Source organism: Tarenaya hassleriana, unplaced genomic scaffold (assembly GCF_000463585.1).
Source record: "Tarenaya hassleriana unplaced genomic scaffold, ASM46358v1 Cleome722, whole genome shotgun sequence".
In the NCBI taxonomy this organism is placed as follows: Eukaryota; Viridiplantae; Streptophyta; class Magnoliopsida; order Brassicales; family Cleomaceae; genus Tarenaya; species Tarenaya hassleriana.
Window position 1 is genome coordinate 1 of NW_010969767.1, and position 18,849 is coordinate 18,849.

The window sequence follows — 18,849 nt, forward strand, 5'->3', positions numbered from 1 at the left end:
AACCTTTGAGGTACCTCAAAACACGATAAGCGGCCTGTAAATGATCAGACCGAGGCTTGGATATGTACTGCGAAAGTTTGGTAACAGCGTATCTGATATCTGGGCGAGTTATGGACAGATAGATGAGCTTCCCAAGAAGAGCTCTGTAGTGAGTCGGATCAGAAATGATATCCCCAGAGTCTTGGCCAAGTTTCAGACCGAATTCCATGGGAGTAGAGAGAGGCTTGCCAACCAGTCTTCCAAGAGCTCGAGGGTGTACTTGCGCTGGCAAATCGATATTCCAAGTTTAGATCGGGCAATTTCTAAACCGAGGAAATAACGCATATCCCCAAGATCTTTCAAAAGAAATTGCGACTGCAGACACTGCTTCAAGGCGTGAATCAGACCAGCATCATTGCCAGTAATCAAAATGTCGTCGACATAAATCAAAACCGCAACAAAAGATGAGCCCTGCGTCTTAGTAAAAAGAGAATGATCATTCTGGGACTGAACATAACCCGCAGAAAGAAGAACCTGTGAAATCTTGATGTTCCATTGGCGCGATGTTTGTTTAAGTCCATAAAGGGACTTGTGAAGACGACAAACCGATCCTGCCGGAAAAGACTCCCCCTTAAGATCAGCAAACCCAGGAGGAAGAGACATATAAATCTCCTCAGATAAATCGCCATTGAGAAAAGCATTCGATACATCCATCTGCTGAATCAACCAACCTTTCGCAGCAGCCAAGGCCAACAATGTGCGTACCGTGGTCATCTTGGCGACGGGACTGAATGTCTCCAAAAAATCAATGCCTTCGATTTGTGTAAACCCCTTTGCCACTAGTCGAGCTTTATGCCGTTCAACAGAACCATCGGGGTTGAATTTTGTCTTAAACACCCATTTACATCCAATGGGGCGCTTCCCTGCAGGCAAAGAACAAACAGACCAAGTCTTTGTACGAGAGAGAGCATCCAGCTCCGAGAGCATGGCATCTCTCCACTGAGAAAATTTCGCGGCCTTTGCATAAGAGGTAGGTTCAGGGAGGACAGAGGTAGATAAAACAAAGGATTTGTAAGAAGGGCTAAGGTTATCATAGGTAAGGCATGAAGATAGAGGGTAAATCGATGAAGGTGAATCAGCCAGGGGTTTGTTGTGTCTCCTGTTTCAGAGACATCTGCTCGTCCCAACAGACTTACCAGACCTCCAGGTTACTTATCCGACTATCACTGTTACATGATTACCCACAACAAACCCCTGGCTGATTCCCCTTCATCGATTTACCCTCTATCTTCATGCCTTACCTATGATAACCTTAGCCCTTCTTACAAATCCTTTGTTTTATCTACCTCTGTCCTCCCTGAACCTACCTCTTATGCAAAGGCCGCGAAATTTTCTCAGTGGAGAGATGCCATGCTCTCGGAGCTGGATGCTCTCTCTCGTACAAAGACTTGGTCTGTTTGTTCTTTGCCTGCAGGGAAGCGCCCCATTGGATGTAAATGGGTGTTTAAGACAAAATTCAACCCCGATGGTTCTGTTGAACGGCATAAAGCTCGACTAGTGGCAAAGGGGTTTACACAAATCGAAGGCATTGATTTTTTGGAGACATTCAGTCCCGTCGCCAAGATGACCACGGTACGCACATTGTTGGCCTTGGCTGCTGCGAAAGGTTGGTTGATTCAGCAGATGGATGTATCGAATGCTTTTCTCAATGGCGATTTATCTGAGGAGATTTATATGTCTCTTCCTCCTGGGTTTGCTGATCTTAAGGGGGAGTCTTTTCCGGCAGGATCGGTTTGTCGTCTTCACAAGTCCCTTTATGGACTTAAACAAGCATCGCGCCAATGGAACATCAAGATTTCACAGGTTCTTCTTTCTGCGAGTTATGTTCAGTCCCAGAATGATCATTCTCTTTTTACTAAGACGCAGGGCTCATCTTTTGTTGCGGTTTTGATTTATGTCGACGACATTTTGATTACTGGCAATGATGCTGGTCTGATTCACGCCTTGAAGCAGTGTCTGCAGTCGCAATTTCTCTTGAAAGATCTTGGGGATATGCGTTATTTCCTCGGTTTAGAAATTGCCCGATCTAAACTTGGAATATCGATTTGCCAGCGCAAGTACACCCTCGAGCTCTTGGAAGACTTTGGCATGCTCGGTTGCAAGCCTCTCTCTACTCCCATGGAATTCGGTCTGAAACTTGGCCAAGACTCTGGGGATATCATTTCTGATCCGACTCACTACAGAGCTCTTCTTGGGAAGCTCATCTATCTGTCCATAACTCGCCCAGACATCGGATACGCTGTTACCAAACTTTCGCAGTACATGTCCAAGCCTCGGTCTGATCATTTACAGGCCGCTTATCGTGTTTTGAGGTACCTCAAAGGTTCACCTGGTCAAGGACTGCTTTACCCGGCTAATTCAGATCTTCGTCTCAGCGCTTATACTGATGCCGATTGGGCGGCTTGTCCCGACTCGCGACGTTCGGTCACCGGTTTCTGCGTTTTCTTGGGTGGTTCGCTGATTTCTTGGAAGTCTAAGAAACAACGTACAATTTCCCGTAGTTCAGCAGAATCCGAATATAGAGCTATGGCGCAGACTTCTTGTGAACTTGTTTGGATTGCCGCTTTGCTGAAAGATCTGAATATTCATTGTCCTCAACCGATTTCGCTTTTCTGCGATAATCAATCTGCAGTCCATATTGCTAATAACCCGGTTTATCACGAACGCACGAAACATATTGAGCTCGATTGTCATTTCGTCCGAGACAAAATCAAGGATGGTTTTCTCAAGCCGCTGACAGCAGGGGTCGAAGCAGTGCCAACAGAAACAGGGATCTCTGTACCGATCATATTGATATGAGGTAATGCAACCTCAGGAGGGAAATTGCGAGATTGGGCAGAGAGTGCCACGGGAAGACCACGAGCCAGAAGGACCAGATTTATAACCTTGCGGATATCCATAGATTTTGAAGCATTTACTGACCGTATGTCCGACCATGCCGCAATGAGTACAGTGAGGCCGAGGACGAGCAGAGGATGGAGCCCGAGACTGAGAGGACACAGTGGAATTCCGTATGCGAGAATTCGAGGACTGAAGCTGAAATGCAACAGAATCAGTGGGAGCCGGATGCTGAATCTGTTGATGTTCTTCTTGAGAAATCAAGTTGTAAGCTTTAGTGAGGTCCGGTAATGGATCCATCATTAAGATCTGACGGCGAGCGGGTGTGAAAGAATCATTGAGACGCATCAGAAAACGAACGACATTGCGTCTATCCAAAAGATCCTGCCATTTGCGAGCCATGCCGCAAGAACAACCACCACACGTACACAGAGGTAACGGCTCATGATTCTTGAGCTCCTCCCATAAAGACGTCAGTTTAGTAAAATATGCATTCAAATCAACCGAACCTTGGTGTAGGCTGTCAATCTTCTGTTGGATATGATAGATCTTCGAGATATTGGTTTGCTTGAATCGATTTTCCAAATTCAACCAAACTGCCCGAGCATTGTCGAGGTAAACGATGAGACTGGCAATGTCCGGGGATACGGCGTTGTTGATCCAAGTACAGACAAGATCGTCACAACGTGACCAAAGACCTGAATCAATATGAGTGGAAGAAGGCTGGGGAATAGACCCATCAACAAAACCAAGTTTATTCTTGGCATTAAGAGCTTTCGACATGGATCGGGACCAAACATTATAATTTGATTCGCCAATCAATTTCTCAGAAATGAGAGAAATACTGGATGTATCCGCTGCATGTAAGAACAACGGATTGGAATATGGATCAAGGGAATTTGATCGAACAGGAGATAAAGAAGAGGCCTGAGGTTCTGTATGATCAGAACCAACGTCATCAGATGTAGATGACATGGTGGGAAAAGAAAATTAAAGAAAAAAAATAAGCGGAGGGTATTAAATCTCTGATACCATAATAACCTTTGCAATAGAAGGTAAATGCAGAAGGTTTTCAGTATTGTCATTGATACCAAACGAGCAAAATATATACAGGAGAAAGAATATTGTTGTTTGTACTGAATGTGGTGGTGGCAGATTATTCCGCAAGTGGTATGTTCAAGATATGGATTGGCGATAGGAGCTAAGATGGCACCGGTGGTTAGGGTATTGGTTTGGATTTGTTTCCCCATTGCCTATCCAATAAGCAAGGTGAAATCTTCCGTACATCTACTTGTACTTCTACTTTTGAGAGATCATGATGTCGGCATTAACGGCAGCAAGTCTCTTTGTCTGGTCTGGACCCTTTAAAACCAGTTGCTAGATTTCTTGCTGGGAGAAGGGCATGAGGCTTTGTTCCGAAGAGCCGAGCTGAAAACCCTAGTTGATCTTCATGGTAACGACGTATAGCTTTGTTTCCCGTTATACCCATATCTCCGGATACAGTCCATTGGCCTCGGGATTTGATTGAATCGGTCTGAAACGGGTTTAGGCAGGGAAAGGAGGCGAGCTGACACATGATGAGACGACGATCATAGCTGGAGCGCTTGATCTCGCAGAGAAGAAGGCCGTAGATGCAATGACGCCGATATCTGAGACGTTTTCCATCGATATCAATGGCAGACTTGATGGAGATTTGATGAAGTTGATTCTTGAAAAAGGGCATAGCAGAGTTCCTGTTTATTACCAGCAACCTGCAAACATCATCGGTCTCATACTGGTCACTTTCTACAAACTTTTACCTCACTCCTCCGATTTGCTAATACATGAAAAAAGAAAACGGTCTTAAGAAACTAACCCGGGATTGTTCGGGCCGAGCAGGTGAAGAACTTGCTGACCATAAACTCGGAAGACGCTGTGCCCGTGAAGCATGTTTCCATCCGCAAGATTCCAAGGTATTAGCCTTTACCACCTAATGCCGTTCCAGATTCCGCAGATGAGGAAACAACAACTGAGTGAAGAAACTTCTTGTTCATAGGGTTCCCGAGACGATGCCTCTTTACAACATCCTGAACGAGTTTCAAAAAGGACACAGCCACATGGCGGTTGTCATAAAACAGCAGAACGGCCCGGATTATCGGCAACAACAAGAGGGAGGATATTCAACAGACGGTAAGAGCTAAATCTATCACCGTGGCTGCAGATAGGGGTATCGAAACAATGATGAATAAATGTATGTGCAGAGAAAGATGTGAGGGTGGACATTGATGGGGACATGCATCCATTGGAGAGGTGTTTAAGGAGCAAAAGATCTCTCAGGAAAGTAAAGAGCTTTACCCAAAAGAGCAAGAATGGGGGAGAGACTCTCACCGGGAGATCCTGCAATGCAGCGAGAATCCATTGCCAGAGGCAAACACTGGAGGGGAAGCTATCGGTATCATCACGCTGGAACATGTCATCGAAGAACTGCTACAGGTACAGAGTTAGAAGAAAAAAAATGCGGTCGCCTTTTTTTCTGCGGAAATTGAAAAACTCGATAGTAATCGGAGAATTTACCTATTTTTCAGGAGGAGATTTACGACGAGACAGATCATCATGCTGAGGTCTAGTAACTGTAGAGGGCCTTGGCCTCTTCCTTCAGCTGTAAAGTACAAAAGATGAAGCAAATCCTGGAAGATGTTAGAATCATTCAGTTTACACAAATGTATATTTCAAAGAAAGCTACAACAATGTATAGTTCTAATATTTAATAGCTGGATCTAGAGATAACACAACAGTATCTTTACTTTGATCTTTTGTCCATTTCTTACACTTCACACTTCGATTCATTAACCTGAGCTAATGTTACACTTTAAACCAAAAAAATAACACTTCCACAAACCAAACGACATTATTATTCAGATAAGTTACAAGAGCGGTCTAGAGGTGAAAGCCTTTGCTACGATGGCTTTGATCTTCCGAATGCATCATTGACGGGGGGGAGCTCGATACACAGCGGGGATAGTACGAGGGAAGAACATTTGCCTCACTCCCTCGGCTTTGATTATCGGAAAGATTATGCCCGAAGCACTCTGTACAAAGAGATAAACTTTAGGGTAACACGAAAAAATAGCATTATCTACCGAGCCATGTTATCTCTAACGATGGGATATATACGTACCGAGATTAATCTAGCCCCCTTCCAGAAGCGCTTAATCGAAGGAAACGGCACGAGCAAACGACCGACGCCATAGACAGCCACAGCAAAGAAGTGGAGAACAAGACTCAGAGGGCGAGGGTTTAAACCCGATAGCAATGCCACTGGACCAGACGAGAAAACGCCTCCAAGGCTGAGATAATCGAAGCAAGCTTCACGCATTTCCATTCTCGCATCATCGGAGGACGCCAAGAAAACCTTGTAAAGAGCACCCGCCAAAGTATTGATGGTGGATGCCACCGGCTGTGAAAGGCCACACCATAATATCAGTAAACTTTCAACTGGAATGTATGAGCAGATCGAGTTTGTGATTCCGTTATGTCTAACCTTCCGCAAGGTGTAAAAGGATTCGAGGTATTTAGCAAGTTGCTCTTTATCATTGAGGTCACGAAGCGGCCTGAGAAGATCCCGTAGAACGACGATATCTGACAGCGCGACCGTCATTCCACCGCCGGTTAATGGATGGCGCATGTTGAATGCATCGCCCAGAAGAAGGGCTCCGGGAGTAGGAACTGGATCAGCTGGCATGCTTCTGTTTGGCATTGTTCTAATATTGCCTTTGTCAATTGCGGCGACGAATGTTTCATAAACCTCGGGTGGAACCTGGAGATATAATATGAATGCGAAAGATATTAAGATATAAATGCACATTGACTGTGGCATTTCCCGAATTTTGTGCTCGAGATCTCTTATTGAACAGAGTTTGGTACCTGGGGTGCTACTTGTGTTTTGAGGTACTTAGCCATTTCGCCATTAGCAATGGAAGGAAGCTTTTGACCGGGAACATCAACGAGGCAACGAACTTCTGAACTGCTGATGGGATAAAACAAGATAGGCGACGGGTCGCCGAGAATAACATGCCCATGATTTGCATATGGGAGTTGACAGTTTTCCAAGACTAGACCCACAAAATTAGAGGGAATCTCCACCTGATAGATATATACTAAGTAAGTGCCGGAACAGATTAATATTAACAAAGGCTTCAAGTTTCTCAGAATCAATCATTTTAGGTGAAGCTAGAAACTATAGTAAAAAAAATGGAGGAGAAAACATATCACCTTCGGCTTGCAGAGAGAACGACGAAGGTTTGAGAAACAACCATCGCAAACAATCGTGAGAGGGGCGTATGCTCTAAGTTCTTTACCGTCCTTTGTTTTGTATTGAACCCCTTTTACTGTCCCGTTTTCTTCAATCAATGATGTCACTGCCCCTTGCTCCAACCGGACACTGAAGCACAAGCCAAGTTTCATAGTATTCGAAGACGGTAACAGATGCCGAAAGCACACATTTTAATTAAAGATACCAATGCAAAAAATGTGGAACATGTACAGTGTTGAAGTTTGTAGTTTAAGGACTCAGAAGATTACGTTGGAAGAGATTCAGCTTTTTCACGCATTCTCTGAATAAACCGACCGTTGTGGAAGCTCCTTCCAGCCACATCCGAATCAAATTTTTCCAAGGGGTAAGAAACTCGAGTATTCTTCCCGTCCTTGAAGAGAGCATAACCAAGAACCCGCTGGGCATCAATTTCCTTCACACAATCTACAGTCAAGAAGCAAATATAAGAACTTTTTTTTTTAACATTGCCAAAACAAATCCATCAAAACATTATTTTTCTCATAGAAGGGCTAGAACATGAAGGCTGACAAGATTTACGGAATAATCTCTTGGATATACAATCGATGATATGAGCGTATTTATATACATAGAACACGTAGATAATATGTTATCTTCAAGATTAAATACACTCCTAATAAAGCCTAACAAAAATACCAAACAAATGCACCACCTACCCTCAAGACCGAGTTCAATGAGCTTCAAGTAACCACCCGGCTGAAGCAATTCGCCCACGATTCTGTCAGGCTCAGATAAGTCTCTTTCGATGACGTGAACTCGCCTTCCTTGCTGTACCAAATAAAGCCAAAATCATGCAAGATATTCATTATCTCACAACACATCAGCTAGTTCGTCTGCAACAGCTCTACGTACCATTTTTATTTTTATTTTTGCGAAATGTATACGAGACAACATGATAATTTTAACAAATTAAGAAACCCGAGTTTCCAGAACACTGTATCATCTGAATTCTATAGTTACATCAACGAGAAACACGCACTTAACGCAAGAACCGACAAACAACCATCTCCAATCTCGTGGATAAAGGTTATTTCTGTCCAACACGGTTCTTTCACCGGAGCCGAACATGAAAGTGAAGCCAAAGGTACCGCTTTCAGGCAAAAGACATCATCACATGTCTTAAAAGCCAAATCTTTACGTTTCTTTCACCGAAACTTGCATTGCAAGAATATTTGTATGAAACCGACGATATTGCCATTTCCTCCACGCAACTAATCAAATGTCTCTATCAGATTAGATTAAAAATTTTTTAATACGCCAAATTTTCATGGATTAATTCATCGAGTAATCTGTAGCCAAGCAAACATCACATGCAAATTGCAATTCCTTCAAGAAAATTAATCAAACCCTTCGCGCAAAAGCCTACACGGAAACAGCTAATTCCTATAATTCGATCCCATTACCGCCACAATTAGAATAATTTTAAATTTTATTTAAACGGAAACGGGAGCCGTTCTAGAAAACTCCCAGAAAAAGGGAGAAAATGCGAAATCCCTAGAACATGAAACTGGAAAAAGTTCGAGAAATGTAACGAATCCAAATTCAGCCTGAAGAAGAGCAATTGGAAGCATTGCTATGTTTTCTTCATGACTAGAACATTCGAAATTACAGAAAATCGGACTTGCCTTGCCGAGGGTATGAGCAAGAGCCGCTCCGGCGACACCGGCGCCGACAATGATGATATCGGTACCGGATCCAGATAACTCCGCCGCCGAATCCACCGGCACGGCGTCGTTCCTGGCACCGGAGGACCCGCGGATCTTCTTGCTCCGGTCACCATTCGCGCTTCTCCGGCGCACGACGAAGAGAAGCACGAACGCGAGGAGGGAAGCGAAGAATGTCCCGATGACGAACGAATCCACGGCAATCGCCGCCATAGCCGTCCTCAGGGAAGACGAAGCAGAGGTCAGGGCGCGTTTGTTGCGAAGCTCAGCCGCCGAGACGCGGCCAATGACGGTGGCTCCGGAAGGTGCTGCGAATCGGAGAGAGGTCGAGGTTATGGATATGGAAGGTGGGAAGAGCGAGAGGAAGGGACGGTGGCTTTTATAGGGAAGAGGAGAACGGAGAGATGTGGTTCTCAATCGCAATCGTGGCTGGTTCTCTATTACCACCACAGCTTCCATTATTCATTAGTACACTAAGAGATTAGATATAAATACACAACGCCCAGACAGATCTGAAAGTAACATTACAAAGGGTTATAAAAAAAAATAATAAATTTTTTAAAATTAATTATTAAACCCTACGAAAATATAAATATTACGCAGTAAAAAACTCCATCAAATACATTTTTATTTTTAAAATGGATCGAGCACGAAAAAAGGGTCACACCCTAAATTAGCACTAAAATATGCGTTTCTATTTACTAATAATACATAATTCAATTAATATAGATAATTACACTACGTTCTCTTGTGAATAAATCTCGCTGTCTATAATCTTATACGATCGTGATTTGGTCACACACACAGCAAGTAACCTTAGGGATTCCCCCGGATTTAATTAATTAATTAATTAGTTTAGCCATCACTAAATCTTTTTTCTGGTTTACAAATTATATACGTGGAATTTTGCGGGTTCCGTTTGGTTACGATTAATTTTGAATAATATTATGAGTCTTTATATATAAAGTGTTCCACGTTTCACGCATGGGAATCATGTTTATTATATGGTTTTATATTAGTTGTATATTTTAGAATTCAATTAGTCCACTCTTTTTTAAAAAAAAAATTTAATTATTTTGTAGTTTGACTATGACTAGGATATTTTATAATTTCATGGAGAAAATTTTGGGTTCCGTACCAATTCGAATCGAACCGAATCGAAAAATATGGTATATTTCGATCCAAACCATTCTAAATTCACGAATAATTTTATTTTTAGAAATTCGAATTTTTCAAAACCGAACCGAATCGAACCGAATTTTAAAATGTCCCGAAAAACTAAAATTTATTTTAAAAAATCTATCTTTTTTAAATAAAAATCGGAACCGAAACCGAACCGAACTGAACATAATATAAAAACCGATTGGTACCTATTTTCATAAAACCAAAAAAACCAAATCAATGTATTCTCGTACGGAACCCAAATTGATTCTCGAAATGCCAACCCCTAGGGAGAATGACCAAAGTAAATAGCATTGCCCCAATTTAATCGTTCTTTATATCTATTGTTCCGCATGAAGACTATTATTTCACGTAAACCTCGTATTTCACGCAAACCTCGTATCATTAGACACATTCACAAATACGAAAACGACCACCAATATGGGCCGGTTCTCTCTATTAATGGGCCTAATGTCGGCCCAATATGTCAATGCGTGGGCTTTTAACAAAATCCACACGTGCGGTACATGAGAGAGACACGTGGGAACTGAACATTTTGACTAGTCTTCTTCCCTAATGGTGGATTTTCTTTTTGCTCCCGGCATAATTATTTCCTAGTAAGTGGCTATAAAAAGGTCGCGAGTACATAACCATTATTGTTACTAATATTATACTCCTTCCGTTTTATTTTATATGATGTTTTAAAAACAAAATTTTTATTTCAAAATAAATAATATTTTCAAATTTTCAATATACTTTTTAATATTTTTAAAATTTATCCTTAAGAGTATTTAATTATATTTAGAGATAATAATTATCTATACAATAAATAAGGGTATTTTGGATAAAACATTATTTTTCTGTGTAGAATTCTTAAATGTAATATAAAATGAAACGGATGGAGTATTATAGAATAACTAAAAAAATAATTATTCTGATTTTAAACACGATTCCAACGTAACAAATAATCTATAAAGAAAAAATTAGGTCAAAATTTTCACCGTTTGAGAAAAACGTACCGTTTTACGTGTGAGAAATGAAATTTCAAATCCATACAAGGGATTATATTTTAGATCAGATATACAACCAAAAATAAATTAAATTAAATATTAAAATAACACGATGAAAAGGGGAATATTTGTGTTTTCGTGATCTTTTGAGAAAAGCTGATTCGGTGTGGGGAAAAAGAGACAAAGGATGAGAATTTAGCAATGATGTTTTAGTGCTGGGGGCGACGACATATGGTTTTTTAAAAAAGAGCAATGGAATTATTGGAGACATATATTATGCAAACATTCATTAGGTTTTTGTACTTAAAAGAACAATATATATAAAGCCACAAAAAGAAAACCTAATAATCAGTTATGGGTCCATCAATGCATATTGCCATATCTTATATCATGGATTTTTCTTGCGTCTCCAGTCATATAACGTATATATATATATATATACGTGCACGGTCACGAGGAGATTGGTGATTTGATTCAATACGTTTGGTGAGTCCATGCATATTACAAAATCCCGATACAAAAGTTCTAAGGAAAACTATTTATACCGATCCGTAAACCAAAACTAAACCGAAAAATCCGGATTCCCCGTATCACCATTTCTTCTTTCCTGCATGAACCTTTTCTCCCTGAACCATAAACCGAACCGGTTGAATGGAGAGAACCCGCCACTTTGGTATACCAGAAAACCAAATCAAGAATCGGACCAAGCGGAGAAAACCGGCATCTGAGGCAACGAGAGAGCAACAGTCTTGACTTCGTCATTGGGGTTCGTCCAAGTACTCATGTTTTCGGCGACATTTGAACCGAAAATCTTCGGACCGACCTGAGAGATCGGGAAAACCGCCGGAAAACTCAAGACCCGGCCCGAGTTTCCGTCTCTCGAGCCATCGAGGACGACATCCGAGCCGTGACTGTTCTCGAACAGAGCTTCTTTGTTAACGTTGCTCCTTCTCGCGAGCTCTCCAGACAAAAGGGTGTCGCTTGACATGATCCGTTCGACATCATACCTCGTCATGTCGAAGTTTGTAACGGCGTTTTTGCCTCGGAACTTGATGGCGGCCACGTCATAAGCTTCCGCCGCTTCTTCTTGAGTACCTAACCATTCATAAACGTAATCAAATAAGAATACTTAACATCGAAAGTATAAGTTAGAAACTAACATATTTTTATCTAAGAAACGAACCGAAAGTTCCGAGATAGAGATCCTTGTTGCCGGCGACTCTGCCGATCCGAGCTTGCCACCTTCCATGTTGGTGATGCCTTCAATATATTTAAATGGCGGTTATTAGAGAATATCGGTTTAGCATTTGGTTTAATATTGGTTTAGATTGATTTGGTTCATTTGTGTTATCTTGTGGGAGAGTATTAGAGAATATCGGTCCATATAAATAAATATATAGTCCTAAACTTTATACTATGATTATGATATTAAAAGAACGTATGATCCATGCACGAACCTTGTGACTCCCCTATAGATTGAAGCGCCCCTCGAGAATCCACTGCTTTTCCTGCATCAAAAAAAGGGCATTTCGCGTTAATTTTCCTATCCGCAAATACAATAATCACAAGATTATTTAGTCATAAAAAAGATATTTATATTTCCATGCACGCAATTAATTACCTTCTCAAATGGGCAACGTACTCTTGCCTAGTCATGTTCTTCATTTCTCCAATCTCCTTTTCATAATTCTCCACCTATAAAAAACGCATCAATACTTATCGAGTGAAATAATATATAAACGACATATTATAAAGCGATAATCGTTAGTTTGATGTAAAACCGAAACATATGAAAATAAAATGATTACGGGGAAATTGGTGTGAGTAGAGGGACCCCAATACTTGAGTGCAGCAAGGTCGTATGCTCGTGCAGCTTTCTCCTCCATATCATAACCACCTAATAATAATAATAATAATAATAATCAAGATTTTGGAATTAAAATTGGATTTATCATTAGGAACAAAAATACTTACGTAAAAAAGGCAGCCATCGATCCAAAATACTTACCGAGGTAAACTGAGAAGATGAAATCATTCATATGATTTGGCATTATTGATCATGCCAAAAACAAATACACACATAATGTCAATAATATTCCACGATCATTCATAAATCATAATCATATAAGGACTCACAAAAAAATCACAAATCGCAAACCTTGTCTCCCTTTCCTGCTTTGACCTTCTTTCTTGAAACTATTGTCCCAAAGATGAGCTTCGTATCTACCGGTCCATCTATGTCTATTTCCATATGTTACAATACATTATCATTACCCCAAGAATCAACATTATTTTTTTATATTTTTAATAACTTTAAAAAGAAGAAAAAAATACAAAGATACAAACCTTGTGACACCTCTGTACTGGGAGGTTCTCTGTCCGAACGTGTCAATGGATTTTCCATGAACAGTGTGTCTCTGCTCAACGACGACTTCTTGTCCTCTTTTCTTCGTCTCGAAACCAACACTGTCCAAGACAGCAGATGAGATGAGTTGACGTGAACTGGTTACGCAACTCGACTGAGAACCAGGGCTCATGGACAAGCTCAACGACTGTTGGAATTCCCCGTATGCCCCTATCCCGGCGGAACCTGACCGCGTGATACCAGGGTCATTCTCGTAATTTCTCGAGACAAAGCTCTTCATCTCGGCTTGAAGCTGATGGGTTTGAGCGGTGGACTGTGGATAATAACCGTGGGTTTCTTCGTGGCTTCTGATTTCTGGGAAGTTGGTGAATGGATAGCGTTGATTTTCTTGAGAGATTGGATATTCCCGGAAAATTTTCAGAGAATCTTGAGCGTTGGAGCCGTGGGAGTTGTAGTTATGGTGATGGGTCCCCATTTTCAATGCTCCACCGAAAAAATCCTCCATTTCGGGCATTGAAGCTGTTTCACAAAAACCCACAAAAGAAATGAACAAAACATGTCCATGAAACAATAAAAAAGATTCAAACTTTTTTTTTATACCTGGATTGGGTTGATGAGATCTGTTGAAAGCTTCCATCAAACAAAGAGAGCCGTCAGACCTGAGTGGCATGACAGGCAAATGAGAATAGATTTCCCCATAGTTTCTGTTATTACCATAATCACCGAGTTGAGGGAGAACAGACGCAGAGACGGAAGAAGTAGAAGACAGTGTTTGGTTATGGTGATGAACAATTCCGCCGTTATTTTCTCCCATTTTGAAGATGTCGGGAGAGAGAGAGAAGCCAAACAGGTTTGACGTCGTGTTATTGTCATCATCGCTACAAAAGGATTTCATCTTTTCTCTTCAATCTTCTACGAATATGGCCTTCTTCTTATTTCTTCTTCCACATCTCTTTCTCGCTTTGGTGCCGGAAAAATCCCAACCATTGGGAAACCATTGTTCGAGCCATGTAAATATCATGAACACGCCATTAACAAAGACTCTAGCTTCTGCAATATCAAAATCTCTCTCTCTCTCTCTCTCTTTCTCTCTCTCTCTAAATATGTAGAAAGAAAGGAATCAAGGATACAAAGATTGAGATGAGATTACACAGCAAGCACAAATTGCTTTTGAATCCATTGGGATCTGTGTTTATGAGAAAGACGTCTCTTTTATTTTATTTTCGCTTTCATCCCTACAATTCCCCCATCTCCCACCTTATTGTCTTTCGCTTTTTCTCCACCTTTTTCTTTTATATATTTTGGTTACTCTTATTTGAAACTTCACGTTTACGACCACACCCATGAAAGAAAATCTTTCCGACTTTTTTTTTTCTCTAACTCCGTATTATCACTTGTAAGAGGAAAAACAACGTAGTGTCGGTCCATATTAAAAAATAAAAACAAACAAGAAGACACAGAAATACGGTATAAATTTGCATGGATCCATGAATGGACAATGAAAAGTCCAAGATTTCGTGCCGACCGTAAAATCGAGAGGGCAAACTTTTGTTCAGTGTTCTAAAACGACCCAACGGATATAAGGCAGTATTCATTATGACATTATCTTCCAAAAAAATCTGAGCATAGTGGGTGCACCTTATTTAATTGGTTCCAACCCAATCCATGCACGCACCATATAATAGCTCGTGTGACAATTAATAATTGATGAATATGTGTGTACATAAAGTCCATGAGGATTGTACGTACGTGCGTCGTATTTTTCTAATGTTACGTAGAGAATACAGATTTCGACATTGGTATGTCGGTGCCATGGCCCGCTCTCCTGTCTCGTAACATTTCAATGACTAACGACAATTTTTTTTATATATAAAAAAAAGCCCATGCGATGGGATCTTCTTGCAAGATGTTACAGTGTGTCTACATCCGTAGAATATGTTGCGAGTTTTTAGAATTTGAATGACAAGTTTACGTCATATTTTATACAATTGAATGGAAACTATTGTTTATTTTATATCAGAGTTTGAAGTTATATAATAAATGACATCTGTAGAAAAATATACGAATATTTTCGCATGTATAATTTTTTTTTCACTTGCATGCATTCGTGTCTACGTACATAAATATTATATACACGCCCATGTCAGACTACGCAATATACAATCAAACTGTATATATAACCCCTTCACCATTACATACAGTATATCAGAGCTCATACATGAGGCCTTAATGTCTGCCATGACCTGCCAACGTAGGAAAAGACACTTATACGGCGCCGTTTTGCTACGAAAATCAATACGCTCATGCAATCTTAATTACTTTGACTCATCACTTATTTTCAATTAAAATAGATTTTTTTTTCACAACTATTAGGTTAAATTTCCTTCGGTATATAGTCTATGGGTTGATATATTAATATATGTGTATGTATGTATGTATGTATATATAGCAAAGATGAAATTGACTGAACCACAAACAAATGTCATTTTCTTGCCATGGGCATAAATTAACCTATTTTATGTTACAAAGCAACAAAATCCAAAATAAATGATGTACAAAAGATAGATAATAAATTATCTTCCTTTTTTATGTCATTTTTTGCATTGTTTCCGCCTAAGATATCAACCAAAGGCATGGGCTCGGTGGAAAAAGACAAGAAGTGAGTCGTTTTAGCCAACCATACATAATTTGATAACCACACATATTAGCAGTATTGACTATATTTATATAGAAATATTTTAAAATCATAAATTTTAAAATAAAATACAATGACTATGAAAATGAATATTTGTATCCTAACTATTTAAATTCATGTTCAATGTCCAAATTCTGATCTATGCTGAATTTTGATAATGCGAAATGACATTTCTCTTATTCCAATTAATTAAACTAATGTTGGGAAAAAAAATAATATTCGAGCATATATGAGTAAATAAAAAAGACTACTTTGGATAAAGAATTTAGATCAAAGTTAATATTCCCGTAATGATGAGATAAGTGTGAGTAAACCTTTAAAAGCAAAACTTTTATTTTTTCCTTTTATCGACATACCACATTTTTTTATTTTATGATTAAAAACATCACAACTAATAATGACTCTTTAAAGAACCGGTTTTCGTGTGACATTTTAAATTATTTTTTCATATGATACTAAACTAAATACTCTACTTCAAATATAATTGTATAACGCGCAATAAATTATTATACAAGTAAACACTATGGCTAATGGATCCTAAGTACGAAAACTTAATAAACAGTTATATCCAACGACATATAAAATGTTTCAAAATGCACGTCACTGACCTCACATGCGATGCGGGCAATTAATGGACCGGAAAGAATCCAACATCTATTGTTACATTTGTTTCACAATAAAAATAAGTTTGGGGATGCGTGTGAGGATCTAATGAATAATTAAATCAAATCGGATTTTCTCGGTTTGATCCGGAGGGTGTTGATGAGGACCACTGTATATTGACTGGTTTCGCAAACGAGACAAAAATGCAGGAGATTTTGCATGTATGGTGAAAGAGAAAGGAGAAACACAATAATAGACAAATCAACGCTAACACATTCATACATATATATATATATATATACACACGTAACATGCGTTGTGTTATGTGCATGCATGCGTTAACGTTGACGTTTGAGGGAGACAAGCCTAAACCAGGGATTGCATGCAGAAACTGAACTGCCAATTTTTTTTTTATAAAAAAAAAAACAGAGAAGCCAACGTATGAATGGACAGCGACCACATAACACAGCATGTCTTTTGCTTTCTAGGGTTTATTATATACACCACGTCGGCATTCGCGTGTATGTAAAAGAAAAAAGCCCATTGGGCCTTTTTTTTTCCTCCTAAACTAATCGGCAATATTAATTTTTATTTATATGTGTTTAGAATGTAATATCGGTTGATAACCGGTGCGTAATTACGATTTTTGCATTGGTTTGTACAAAACCGTGAATTTCTTTTGCTATTCATGTGTAGTTGAACCGGTTTAAAAGCTGGAGTAAATAGACATGGAGAACCAGTGCCCAGTACATTTTTTTATTCTTCATGTGACGTGTCTTGTAAGGGTTGAGACTTTTAAAAAGGATTCACACAACACAAATGTCTATTTTGTAAAGACGAGATTGACCGTGAAATAAATTTGATAAATAAATATCATATTGGTAAGTACATAGCATATGATATATACATATATATATATAGGTCCTTGAAAAATCCATTTCAAAATTCAAGTTGGCTTATTTGTTTTATTCTTATTTTTTTTAAAACGATTATGTAATTTGCCCGAAATGTCACAATCTAACTTCTCGAGTCCAATCTGTCCAGTCACATCTGCTGCACCCTCATGTCATTTTCTCTTTATTCTGCCAAAACTCTTCCCTCTTTTTTGGCGTATTGTTTTGAAATCGTCTAGACATGTATAGATAATAACATTAATCAATGATGATGATGATGATGATGATGACGATGATGATGGTGGTGGTGACGATGATGATGATGATGGTGATGATGATGCCGGTCCTGCTAATTTGCATTTGTAAACTGTGAAAAAAAAAAGTAATCGTGATAAAAATGGTAGAGGCATGACAAAATCTTTTTTTTTAGAGAGAATATAAAAAAGACAATCGGAAGAATAAGGAGATAAAATAAAGCATACCACGATAGTCTTAGTTTTACCGAAAAGGGATTAAAAAAAATACAAAGATGTAACTTTTCATCATCTAATTCGATTATTTAAATCATAATAATAATCTTTCAAGATATTGGGGAAAAAAAATAGTTGATACAAATTTGAGCACCGTATAATCAAATAAATTCTCATATTTTTTCCTAAATAAAACTAGTCAAACTAATCTTTTTTTTCTTCCTTTTTTCCCTTGACCACTGACTGCTATGACATTGGCTTTTTCACCAAAAAAAAAACATGAGGAATAATAAGGGCAGAGATAAAGCGTTTGTGTCTGTTTTGTTTTTTTTCCTAATTAAAATAAAAGAAAGCTAAAGTTTGACTTTGGGATGCATCGAAAATCGACCGCCACTAGACTTAATTGAACAAGCATTTTTAATTTATTGCATATATGAAAAATAAATTTTTATATGTGAGTAATAACCTTTGCAATAGAAGGTAAATGCAGAAGATTTTCAGTATTGTCATTGATACCAAACGAGCAAAATATATACAGGAGAAAGAATATTGTTGTTGCTAGATATAAGGAAACTAACAGATAAAAATATATCAGGTTGTTTAGATAACAATCTCTATTACTCCCCTTCAAAATGGGAATAAAGAGAATGAGTTCCCATCTTGGACAAGAGATGTCTGAAATGATCCGCAGTTACCGCCTTCGTAAGAAAATCAGCAAGTTGGTCACGCGAGGAAACATGCAGCGGCTTGAGAAAACCATCCTTGATTTTGTCTCGGACGA

At 39.2% G+C, this 18,849-nt stretch overlaps 2 protein-coding genes and 1 pseudogene across 2 annotated transcripts; 1 reads left to right on the top strand and 2 right to left on the bottom strand.

Moving 5' to 3' along the window:
- The first annotated feature begins 3,761 nt into the window (after positions 1 to 3,761).
- Positions 3,762 to 5,527, top strand: LOC104801661 (annotated as a pseudogene).
- Positions 5,528 to 5,640: 113 nt separating this feature from the next.
- Positions 5,641 to 9,367, bottom strand: LOC104801658 (squalene epoxidase 3-like). The gene is made up of 8 exons (XM_010524981.2): positions 8,833 to 9,367; positions 7,864 to 7,975; positions 7,438 to 7,612; positions 7,129 to 7,297; positions 6,781 to 6,999; positions 6,398 to 6,673; positions 6,035 to 6,313; positions 5,641 to 5,945 (listed from the first exon to the last, which is right to left on the bottom strand). The coding sequence occupies exons 1-8, from the start codon at positions 9,328 to 9,330 to the stop codon at positions 5,841 to 5,843; spliced, it is 1,833 nt and encodes a 610-aa protein (XP_010523283.1). The 5' UTR covers positions 9,331 to 9,367; the 3' UTR covers positions 5,641 to 5,840.
- Positions 9,368 to 11,492: 2,125 nt separating this feature from the next.
- On the bottom strand, positions 11,493 to 14,591 carry LOC104801659 (AP2-like ethylene-responsive transcription factor ANT). Its single transcript, XM_010524982.2, has 9 exons — positions 14,008 to 14,591; positions 13,389 to 13,926; positions 13,201 to 13,283; positions 13,051 to 13,059; positions 12,851 to 12,939; positions 12,664 to 12,737; positions 12,500 to 12,550; positions 12,226 to 12,302; positions 11,493 to 12,137 (listed from the first exon to the last, which is right to left on the bottom strand). The coding sequence occupies exons 1-9, from the start codon at positions 14,300 to 14,302 to the stop codon at positions 11,734 to 11,736; spliced, it is 1,620 nt and encodes a 539-aa protein (XP_010523284.1). The 5' UTR covers positions 14,303 to 14,591; the 3' UTR covers positions 11,493 to 11,733.
- Between the last annotated feature and the right edge of the window lie 4,258 nt (positions 14,592 to 18,849).